At 53.6% G+C, this 11,217-nt stretch overlaps 1 protein-coding gene across 1 annotated transcript; it reads left to right on the plus strand.

The window, feature by feature from the left end:
* The first annotated feature begins 1,141 nt into the window (after positions 1 to 1,141).
* On the plus strand, positions 1,142 to 8,582 carry LOC134051252 (tyrosine-protein kinase Srms-like). Its single transcript, XM_062504909.1, has 8 exons — positions 1,142 to 1,497; positions 3,783 to 3,904; positions 4,767 to 4,933; positions 5,850 to 5,988; positions 6,460 to 6,618; positions 7,534 to 7,715; positions 7,863 to 8,019; positions 8,389 to 8,582. Exons 1-8 carry the CDS (start codon positions 1,142 to 1,144, stop codon positions 8,580 to 8,582), a joined length of 1,476 nt encoding a protein of 491 aa, XP_062360893.1.
* The last annotated feature ends 2,635 nt before the right edge of the window (positions 8,583 to 11,217 follow it).

Below are 11,217 nucleotides of genomic sequence, written 5' to 3' on the forward strand. Positions count from 1 at the left end.
GGAGGATCAAAATAATGGGCTCAAGGCCAGGAATGGAGTTGCCAGGCACAAAATTCCCACTGATTAGATGGAACAGTTACATGACAAAGTCCAGGTAGGGGCTGGGGGAATAGAGTTGGTATTTCCCACCAGAGCAATCTTCAGGTGGCCCAAAGTGTGCATGGAAAATGTGAGGGGGTAATCTCTGTCCTTTGGCTGATGGCTGTGGGTGATGGGATTTGGGAGGGAGACTGGACCTGGTCTGAGTGTGACCAGGGCTGGGGAAGTGTGGCTGTGCTGCCACAGTGAGAGCTCAGGGTTGCACTCCAGGGCTTGGCCATGGATGCCATGCAAGCACCTGAGGCTGCTTCAGGCCCTGCATCAGGCAAAGATCTCCTGATTCTGAGGGGGACCCATCTCTGCTGGAAGCTGAGTGAGCACCAGATCCTGGTGGATCTGGGATGTGAATTCCCTAGCAATGCTCTGCAACAGGGAATTAGTGTGAGGAAGAAAATGCTTTAGTGGGGTAACTCTGGGAGGTCATGGTAGACCAAAGGAAGAAAGGATCTTGTGTTATAAACCACTCAATAACCACCCAGGAAATATCCAAACACTTCAGATCTCTTCTGAGGTTATTTCCTTAATTCTGTTTTAACTCTCCCACATTTGTGGATGCAATTAATGTCCTATGGAAAAAAAATATCCTCCCACACAAGTGAGATGAAGACTATTAACTGGAATCAGCCACTTGTGACAAGAGCTGCTTGAAGAACAGAGAGCTGTGTTTATAGTTCTCTGGTAAGAAGCAAAGAGCACACTTTAAAATAATGATTAAATGAAACAACAGCCGGTCTCCCTCTTCTTCGAGAGCAGCAAGCCCGGCTCCAGCTGTGCCTGTCTCCCAGATGTGCCCGTGGGTCTGAGCGTGGGACTCCTGCCTGCAGACTCGTCCCGCCTGCAGACTCGTCTCACCAGATGAACCAGTTTCACTTTCAGAAATAGGAAGTTCGCCGGGAAGGGCCGGCGAGCGCCCAGACGCGTGCGGGTAACGCGGGCCGGCAGGATGAGCTTCCCGGCCGGCGGCAGGAGCGCCGCATCCCTCCTTTCCCCGGCGTCGCGGAGCGCGGTGGCATAGCCCACCGCACCCACCGCACCACCGGGCATGGAGCAGTTCGTCAGGAAGCGCTTGACCTTCCTGACATCCTTCTGGAACAAGCTCCGTCCCCGCTCCGTGACGGAGAGCTGCTCGCTGGGGTATCTTGGCTCTGATTCCGTTTCGCTGAACTCGGAGGCGACTTCCATTTCCTTCATCCCCAAGTCCTCTCTCTGTATCGCTTTGTACGCTTTCACAGCCCGCAGCGCCGAGGAGCTGAGCATAAGTGCAGGGGACAAACTGCGTGTCCTCAGAGAAGAGGGCGAGTATGTGTTAGCCCGGCGGCTGCTGGGGGAGCCGGCCACGGGCTACGTCCCTGCTGCCTACGTGGCCAACCTCAGCCAGGGCACCTCCGCTCACCGCCCGTAAGTATCCCCGGCTCCGGACCCACAGGGGATGGAGGCTGGGCTGGGGTAGCGCATCCCCGCGCAGGCAGAGGCAGTGCTCACCCTCCACAGCGGCGGGAAGCTGGGAGATCCTCGTCCCCTGCTTTGGCCGCCAGCGGCGCTGGGACTGAGCGGGGATCTGCCCTGCCCTGGGCATCCCTGCCCTGCGGCCCCTGCAGCCCCTGCAGTTCGGGGTGGCAGCAGGGTGGGGGTGCTCGGCAGAGGAAACCAGATTTGGGGGATGCGCCAGCGGGGAGAGATGCCGGCGCCCCTTCCTGGCTGCATCACTCCCGTATGGAATGGGATGACTCTGGGAAGGGGTGCGATATGAAGGTGGGCATGGGTGCAAAGGCTCCTTCCTGCTTATTCCGGCTGCTCTCCCTCTTGTCCTGCGTTGAAGGGCACCCAGCAGGAAGGGAGGGAGCCGGGGAACTTGTACTTGAGCCCTGCCATCTCCAAAGGGCTTGGGAGCACGGGAAAGAAGCATTTTGGGTTGGTACCTGCCAGGAAGCCCAGAGCTCTGTAGGACCAGCTGTTGCTGCTGCCATCCTGCTTAGCCGGGGCTACCTCCCGGTCGGTGCCTCTCCCAGCCGACAAGGAGCTCGGAGGATGTCTCAGCCCTCTGGCAGCTGGGGAAAGCCCAGGTTCTTCGTTGCATAAAGCGGCCCGGTCCCGACACGTCGGGCAAAGCGCCCCGAGACACTTGTGTTCCCTCTGTACCCGGCCCTGAGTCACACCGAGCGCGGGCAGCGCGGGGCTGGGCGGGCGCGGCAGCCTGGACACCCCTCTGCGCATCGCCCTGTGCTGAGTGGGGTAAAGGAGAGGAGCGGGAGGAGACCGGGAAGGGTCCTCGATGTGCAGGTGGGATGGGAGAGACCCTCCCTGAGGAGCGTGTGCTGAGGGAGGCAAATCCAGTTCGGTTGGGCTGTGCTGGGACCGCACTGGTGTGGACCGTGGTGTCGGCTCCCTGTCTTGTTCCCATGGCATTGGACAGTTGGACAGGCTCCAGCAGAGCGTGTAGCACACACAGATGTGTGTACATGTGTGTGTACGTGTATGTGTACGTGTGTGTACATGTGTGTGTACATGTGTGTGCATCTGTGTGTACGTGTGTGTGTACGTGTATGTACCTGTATATGTGTACCTGTGAGAGCACCAGCGGTGAGCAGCTGGTGCCCAGCCACACCCTGAGGACAGGGACAAGGGCGATGTCCCTGGGAGGGCAGACGGCAGGAACGTGCCGGCTCCCCAGCCGGAGCAAGCTGTGAGCACACAGACTCAGCGGAGCCGCAGCTTGGAGCTGGGTGCTAATTTATTCACCCCATCACATGTAATTTCCTGCACAGCTTCTCTCAGACACTGGCGATCCCAGCTAATGACGAAACTTTAGCTGCCTTAGGCTGGATGGACCTGAATCTTCCTGTGCATCCCCTTTCCTTACGGGAGTTCAGCGATTGATCTCAGTGATGTGACACAGAAAAGGGGTTTGGCCGGGTCCTCCCCCACACTTGGTGCTGTGAAAACAGTGCTCCCAAACAGCACTGCCATGGCTGGAGCAGCAAAAAACAATTGCCAGAGATGTTTTCATTTATGCCATTTGCTCATGGGCTCAGAGCCAGCTCTGCCCATGAGTGGCAGGTCAAGAAGTGCAAAGGGATCCTGTGCCTGCAGATGTTGTTCTTATGGCTGGACACAGAGACAACTTCACCAGAGCACCTTCCACACAGTACCTGGTGGTTGGTGCTTTATTTACCACAGGCTGTCAGTCCAAGAGTATAAACCTCATGGGTTTGGCATGAAACTGAGGCGTGGACAGCTTGATACAGCAGTGTCCAGACACTGGTGGAGGAAATGCCCCATCCCTGGCAATGTTCAGTACTAGGCTGGATGGGGCTTTGAGCAGCCTGGCAGAGTGGAATGTGTCCCTGTCCGTGGCAGGAAAGGTTGAATGAGTTTTAGGGACCCTCCCAACCCTAACCATTCTGGGATTCTCTAATTCTGTGAAATGGTCTGCAGACAGTGAGCTGCAATAACCTGCAGAAATGCATTTGGAACAGCCCTGGTGCAGGCAGCCACATCTACAGCTTTTGAGACATGTTCTAGCCACCAGGCCACTTGGTGGCTCTAGGAATGAGCCAAGAGTGGGACCCCAGCATCTGCTCCCCCTCTCTGGCTCAGGAGGTGCAGGATCCCCTGAAATGGATGCAGACCCATCTGTGAAGCACCCCCTTGCCCTTCTCTGACCCGTCTGCTCTGCTCCCCAGCTGGTACTTCAGCAAGATCAGCCGAAATGAAGCAGAGCAGCTCCTCCTCTCTCCTCCCAACCAACACGGCTCCTTCCTCATCCGGGACAGCGAGAGCAGCAGGGGCGAATACTCTCTCTCAGGTGACCTTGTGGCAATTATACAGATAAAATTAGCACAGGGAAAGGAAGCAGGCTGTTCCTTAGGGGCAGCTCCTGGCTTGCTTAGCATGGGGTGAAAAAAAGGGTAATAAGTTTAAAGCACTTTTCAGCCGCTTGTTGGAGGGAACGTTGAGCTTTCTGAGAGCACGGGGAAAGTTTATAGAACAGGGATGGATTGTTGAATCACTGTGGCAAAGGAAAGTGCGTGGCTCCTGTCTGGGGTATGAAAGCCATAAACATTTCACTGCAGCTTAATGATGGTCTCGTGGCACTAATTCCCAGGATTTCATTCCAGCAGCTTTTGTCATCTGAGGGTTGTTCAAAAATATGCTGCCACTCTAGATTACTAGGGCCTGGGCTGCTCCCACATACTGAAATATGAATTCAGGGGGTTGTGGACCAGGCAGTGCCATTATGATCAGATTCTATCCTCATAAAAGTAATCCTAGGAAATTCACAGCAAGCTCTGCAGCCAACCATCAGTCCCTGAGCTATGGGGAGTCACAGCTGCCCCTGGTTTATCTTCTCTGAGCTGCTCTGCTCTTCTCTGAGCAGTCCATGGTGGAATTATGCATGACAATAAAACTTATTAATTATCCCTGATAATAAAGCATTACCTCTGTGGTCCAAAGGAGCTTGGCTCACAATGGCCAGGAGTCCTGGGCCAGGAGGTGGGAGCAGAAGGGAGGTGGGGAGTGAGATGAAGCAGTTCAGGGGAGAGTTGTGCTGCTTTAGTTTTAAAAGATTCAAATCTTTAAAGGAGAGAGGGTGGAGTCAGCAGTGAGGTGGGGATGGACTGATCTTTGCATTAGTTGAATTTTACCCAATCTGGGCTTCCCCGCAGTGCGCAACCACGCCAAGGTGAGCCACTTCCGAATCTGCAAGAGCCCCAGGGGCAGCCTCTACATCCAGAAGGGACATCCCTTTCCCAACATGGAGGAGCTCCTCGCCTTCTACACGGAGCACTGGAAGGTCATCCAGAGCCCTCTGCTGCAGCCCTGCAGCCCTGCGGTGTGTACAGCTCAGCCCCGCTCCCTGGGATCACTGGCATGAGAACAAGGAAAGGGAAATGAGGCAATTAGAAATAATTAGTCTGTCCATTTGGGTTTGGAGCTTTATCAAATTAAATTTAAAGCCCACCATTAGTATAGCTGCCAGGATCACCTTTGATCAGCTATGTTAAGGCTGGGCATGGCCTTAAAAATATATTTATATGTATTTTTGACGCACCAAAATGCACAGAATTTTCTGAAATTGGTTGTCCATCTCAGACTGGAAACCAAGCTGTTACAATCCCCTTCAGTACAGATTCTGGAAATACCTGTGCTTCCAATTCTTTTTCCTGATAATATAAGACAAAACATATGGCTTTTATAAAGTTTTCATACCAATTAGTGCAGCACTCATAAGTCTAATTACAGTATTAATCCCAAATTGCCAACTAATTTCCTGATTAGAGTTCCATCCACTGATTATGACTTGAAAATAGCAATTAACTATGTGAATAATCCAAGAGTGAAATTGAAAGGTGTGGGATAAAAGAAATGCTTAATGAGCTGAAGTCTAAATCAGCCATAATATGCAATAATATGAATTCGCTCATTTTTATTTATTGGTGGAGATGGAGAAAAGCAACTTTTGAGGTCGGATGATGAGTGAATTATGACTTGAACTCCTGGTATTTCATGTGGTCTCCAAACTCTCCCCCTTGCACACCTGGAGTCCCGGCAGAGCTCATGCAGAGGATGCCCCATTTTTTTTGTGCCCGTGGTGAACACTGAGGGAAGGGCAGCGCTCGGGCTCAGCCCCTGGCTGGTGGAGCACCATGTCCTGCTCCTCTGTGGGCACCAAGGGCTGGTGCAGGCTCCACCAGCAGGTCCTGCCTGGCTGGCTGGTCCGAGTGTGCCATTCCATGTCCATGTGGCAGACTCCTCCTGAGAGGGACGGCTGGGAGCGCCCGCGCTGGGAGTTCACCCTGCGGAGGAAGCTGGGAGAGGGCTACTTCGGAGAGGTGTGGGAAGGGCTGTGGAGGAACACAGTACCAGTGGCCATCAAGATCATCAAAGGTACGTGGAGAATCAGATGTTAACAGCAGTCAACTGAGTTCTCTCAGTCACTGCTACTGTCATTGGCCTTCCTTTATTTCCTCACCCTCTTGGCCACGGTGACGGTTTGTATCAGGCAAACTGCAGTAGGACCTGGTGAGGAGCCACAGGAATGTTTCTGTGCACAAACCTAAGCTTGGGCTGCCTCCCCATAAAATGGCTCCAGCCAGTGGGTCTGTGACAAGTGATATCACATCAAATCAAACAGGTTTGTGATACACCAAGTCCCGATAGGACTATGATCCTGAAATGGGACCCAAAGCCATATGGGAAACATTTCCTTGGCTCTGACACAGCTTGTGCAGACCTGAGCTTTGAGAGCAGGGATGGGCTGTGAGGAGGTAAAATGGTCGTCATCCCAGTGAGGCACTGAGATCCCAACGTCTACATGAGAAAGGGGCTCACAAGGGCTGTGTTGGCCTTCTCCCACAGCTGACATGAAAGCAGAAGACTTCACCAAGGAGATTCAGAACCTGAAGCGCCTGAGGCATGAGAAGCTGATCCAGCTACACGCCGTGTGCTCCCTGGAGGAGCCCGTGTACATCATCACCGAGCTCATGCGCAAAGGCAACCTCCACAGCTACCTCAACAGTGAGTGCTGTGCTGGCCCCACGGCTTGGGGGATCCTGGGTCACTGCTTCCTGTGCATCAGAGTAGCCCTGTGGATCTGAATGGGGACCCTAAGAGAATGCCAGCTTGGTTTCTGTCCTGTTTGATCAGTGGTAATGCAGAGCAACCCATGGGCAGTTGGTGGAGATGGTCTTGGGGTCACAAAATCTGGCATGATTCTTTAGGTGTCCATGTGGGCTGGGTCTGTATCAATCCGAGAGTCCAAACACTTTGGTGGGGACCTTCATCCCTCCTCCACCTACCCATGGTCTGTCAGGTCCCACCAGTGCACAGAATCTCACTGCAATGTTTAGGCAACTCCTCCTTCTTTAGGAATGAAACAGCCAAACCTCCCCATGGGTCTGTGTGTGTGCAGAGCTCATAACATGCCATGGACCACTCATCACCCAGTTAATTTTCTTGGCCTTTCTTTTCCTGACCCAGCACAATTGGTCTTGAATGGAAACAAACCAAACCACTCCCACCAAGACCTGTTTTTCTGCAGGGTACTCCCCCTTCCACCCACACTGACCTTGTTTCTGATTGGGGCTCCACCAGCATTCGGTGCTGGAGGAGCAGGACCTCACAGGTACAACAGGCTGAGAGGCCTGCAGGGAGATTTACATGGCAGAAGGTCACCTTTGGCTTCGAACAAGCCATGGATATCTGTGACCTTGGTGCTCTTCAGAGCCCACCCCTGTCCCATGATTGTTGAGCACGTGGCTGTGCTGAACGTCCCACACAGCACAACCAAGACAGTTAGGCAGGAGCAAAAATTTGAGATTTTACATGTTCCCCATGTCCCACACTGCCAGCACACGGTCTCCTTCCAAACCAGAACGCCCAAAATAGATGTCGCTAGATTGCCCCCAATGCTTGGGTTGTCTGGATTAACAGGTCCTGAAGGGAAGTCTCTGGGCACTTCCCACCTGCTCAACATCTCCTGCCAAGTGGCAGATGGGATGAGGTACCTGGAGGAGAAGCACATTGTCCACCGGGATCTGGCAGCCAGAAACATCCTGGTTGGAGAGGAGCTCACCTGCAAAATTGCTGATTTTGGACTTGCCCGGCTCCTCAAGGTCAGTTCAGGGGATGCTGTGGTCCCTCCCTCCCACCACTTGAGCTCATAAAGCTGTCCCATGATGGAGGCATTCTCTGCCATCTCCAAAAGCCGTGTCTGTGTTGTTCACCCCATCCTTCGTGTCCTGTCTCCCATTCCTTTTCAGGATGACATTTATTCCACCAGCAGCAGCACTAAAATCCCAGTGAAGTGGACAGCCCCGGAGGCAGCCAACTACCGCACCTATTCCCTCAAGTCCGACGTCTGGTCCTATGGGATTCTGCTCTACGAAGTCTTCACCTACGGACAGATCCCATATGAAGGTAGGGCTGCTGCCCCACTCCTGTGCCCTCCATCCACCTGCTGGGCAGCTTGCCCATGGTCCCCAAATGCCAGAGGGTCACAAATTATTATATTGTCCTTTCCCTAAAGGATGTGGAAACAGCTCCTGGAGCATGAGCTGGTTATTGTGCATTTAGGGGATGGCTTAGGGAGATATTCAGTGGTCACAGAGTGGGGGCAGGAGCTGGGGGCAGGAATTTGGTCTGGATCTCCCAGATCCTCTTTTCTACCACTCCTCTGGCAGAGGGACACCATTTCACAGCACCACCAGTGACATCTTGGCTGCTGGTGTACCTTCAGGGCATCCTTTGGGGCCATCAGACTCAGGGGCATCCTCTCCTTACTCGCAGGAATGACAAACCAAGAAACTGTACGGCAAATCACCAGGGGCTACCGCCTTCCCCGGCCCAGCCCCTGCCCTCCTGAGATTTACAGCATCATGCTGGAGTGCTGGAGTGGCAACACAGAGGAGCGTCCCACCTTCCTGGCCCTGCGGGAGAAGCTGGGCTTCATCTACAGACGGCTGCTCAGCTCTCTCTCCTGAGGGACCCCTTCCCACCATCCTTCCCGCACAAGCCTCTCCCTCCAGGCCAGCTCTTGCCAAGAAGTTCCTTCCTACTGGTTTGCCCTCTGACAGGGCTACAAGGAAAGCACATCCCCCCAGAAAACAGCCTGTGGTCCCTCACAGTCAGGGTGCAGGGAGGTGGCCAAGGGAGAAAGCAACAAGTTGTGGAGAGCTCATTGCCAGAACTTGGCTGTGTAACAGTTTGGAAAAGCCCCATGGAGGTATCACTCAAAGTTTACATCTTCATTCACTCAGTAGGGTGGGAGGTACCTGCTGCTCCCCACACAAACGTGAAGGTTTTCAGTTCATGTTCAACTGTGGATCTGCTTGATTTATCTTGTAGTGTGTGTTCAGTGTATTTATCAATAAATGTGTGTGCATCCACCAACAGGAGTCCTTGCAGGGTGTTGCTGGATGCTCCTCCCTCAGCACGCTGCTCCACTCCCTCCCAGGAATTGTGGAATGGCTTGGGTTGGAAGGGCCCTAAAGGTCATCTTGTTCCAACGCCCCTGGTATGGAGAGGGACGCCTTCCACTAGAGCAGGTTGCTCTAAGCCCTGTCCAACCTGGACATGAGCACTTCCAGTGATGGCTTCAAGGAATCCACCAAGGATAGGTCCAAGGAAGCACTGATTTGCAACCAGTCCCACTTTTGCAACCACAGATAAAACCATTCTTGTGTCTCTTTGGATTCTATTCACCCAAGTACCCCTGTGTGCCTCTGCAATCCCTTTCCCAGGCAGCAGCCCCACGTGCTCCGAGGACTCTGCAGAGTGAGCTCCTGACCTGGCTGCTCCGCTCTGGATCCTTGTCTCACCCATCATTGTGTGGTTATTCCAAGAAAAATGAATGTCTGTGTTCTTATATTGAATGCCTCCTTATCCCAAGTGCAGGCAGCAAAGGTATAAAACCCTGCATCACCCTGCTTTGCTCTTTATCCCACCCATGGGGCAAGCCAAGAGATACTGCCACCAGCCCAGCTTCTCCCTAATCCTAGGACATGGCATTGCAGGGGGACCTTGAGCCTCTGGTCCCTAGCAAGCCAGAGCAGAGTTTGCTCTAGCCCAGTCCCTGTTGCCCCCTGCCCATGAACATTCCCAGAGGCCAGACTGTCCTGGGCAGCAGTGGAAGGACACATGAGAAAGCAGGAATTGGAAAAATGCCAAAGCTCCAGGCTGGTGCAGGCAGGGGCAGACCAAGTGGGGCTGTTAGAGCCCTAAAACATTTGTGGCACTGGTGGCAGGAGCAGACAGGCTGTGGGTGAAAGGCAACTGGCAGAGGTTTAGTATTCCTCCTGACAAGCCCATTTTGCCCCTTTGCAGGTGACCAGTGGGACTGAGCCAACAGCAACATTGGAATTTATAAAGTTAATAAAGTTTATGCAACACTCCCCATGCCTGGGCAGCGTCCGTGCTGTGCAGAACAGCAGATACAAGTCTGGCTGTTGGTTGAGCAAGTCTCCGAGCACGAGGGGCCTGGAAAGGGGAGGCAGGAATGTGGTTTAGGGGTGGGATGAAGCTTGCTCTGTTCAAGTCCACAGAGCTGCAGCCCTGTCCTGGGAAGGCAGCAGCTCCTGGTTAGAGCGTTCCCAGATGGAAAAAGCAACAGGTTGGGTTTGGATATGGTTGCAGGAGGAAATCCTCTCCTCTCCTCTCACAAACATTTTGCAGCCTAATCAAACACCTGAGCAGAGAGCACACCTATGTATAGCCCAGGTGCTCTCCTGCAGGAAAGACCGAAGCCACATCCAGCAGGAGAAGGGTTATGGCACCCTAAGGAAGGGCAGGGACACGCCTGGTGCAGGCACGGAGGGGCTGGAAGGGACCTTCAAGATCACCTTGTTCCAGCCCCCTGCCACGGGCAGGGACACTTTCCACTGCACCAGGCTGCTGAAATAGCAATAACGACAGTAAATTTGAAGGTCTGGCTGCCACCAGATGGAGCTCAAAAATAAGCAGGAGGAGAAGGGTGTGCGTGGGGTGACGGGGCTGCTGTGGGGCACAGCCGTCCATGGTGGGGAACCTGGAGATGCCAGGAGGGTCAGCAGGGCACCAGCCCATCAGACACATGGCCAAAAAACAGCTCGCTCAGCAGCCACAGTGACCTCTTGGGGATGTGGAGGGGGAATACGGGGACGTGATGGTGCTGCCCACAGCAGTTTTCTTTCCTTCCTCCTCCTCTGCTGCATGAAAAGCCAATTCACAGCCTGCGTTTGCCCTCCAGCACGGTCTGCTGGGTTTTGGTATTTCTCAGAGACATTATTACTTGTTTTCTAAAAGTAGATAAATTTTGTGGGGGAGGCAAATTTTGCTGTCTTCTCCCAGATGTCAGCCTGAGCTGGGCACTGCAGCCCTTCCCCAAAAACTGCACCAGGCTTTTCCTTTGGTCAGCTGCACAAAGGCAGGAATGCTGGGTGCCAGTCCCTCTGCTACTGCTCTGGAGTGGGCACTGATAAATGCTGTTGTTAGAGGGCATTGTAAATCCTGTTGTTCCAGGTATCTCCTGCTCCACTTGCAGCCTGCCATGTGCCCGCTTGTGGATTCAAGGATCTGAGCTTTGACCCAGTGGCATTTGGAAGCGGCCTCAGGCTAACGTGGTGTATTTCAGCTGCACAG

Source organism: Cinclus cinclus, chromosome 18 (assembly GCF_963662255.1).
Source record: "Cinclus cinclus chromosome 18, bCinCin1.1, whole genome shotgun sequence".
NCBI classification, from domain to species: Eukaryota; Metazoa; Chordata; class Aves; order Passeriformes; family Cinclidae; genus Cinclus; species Cinclus cinclus.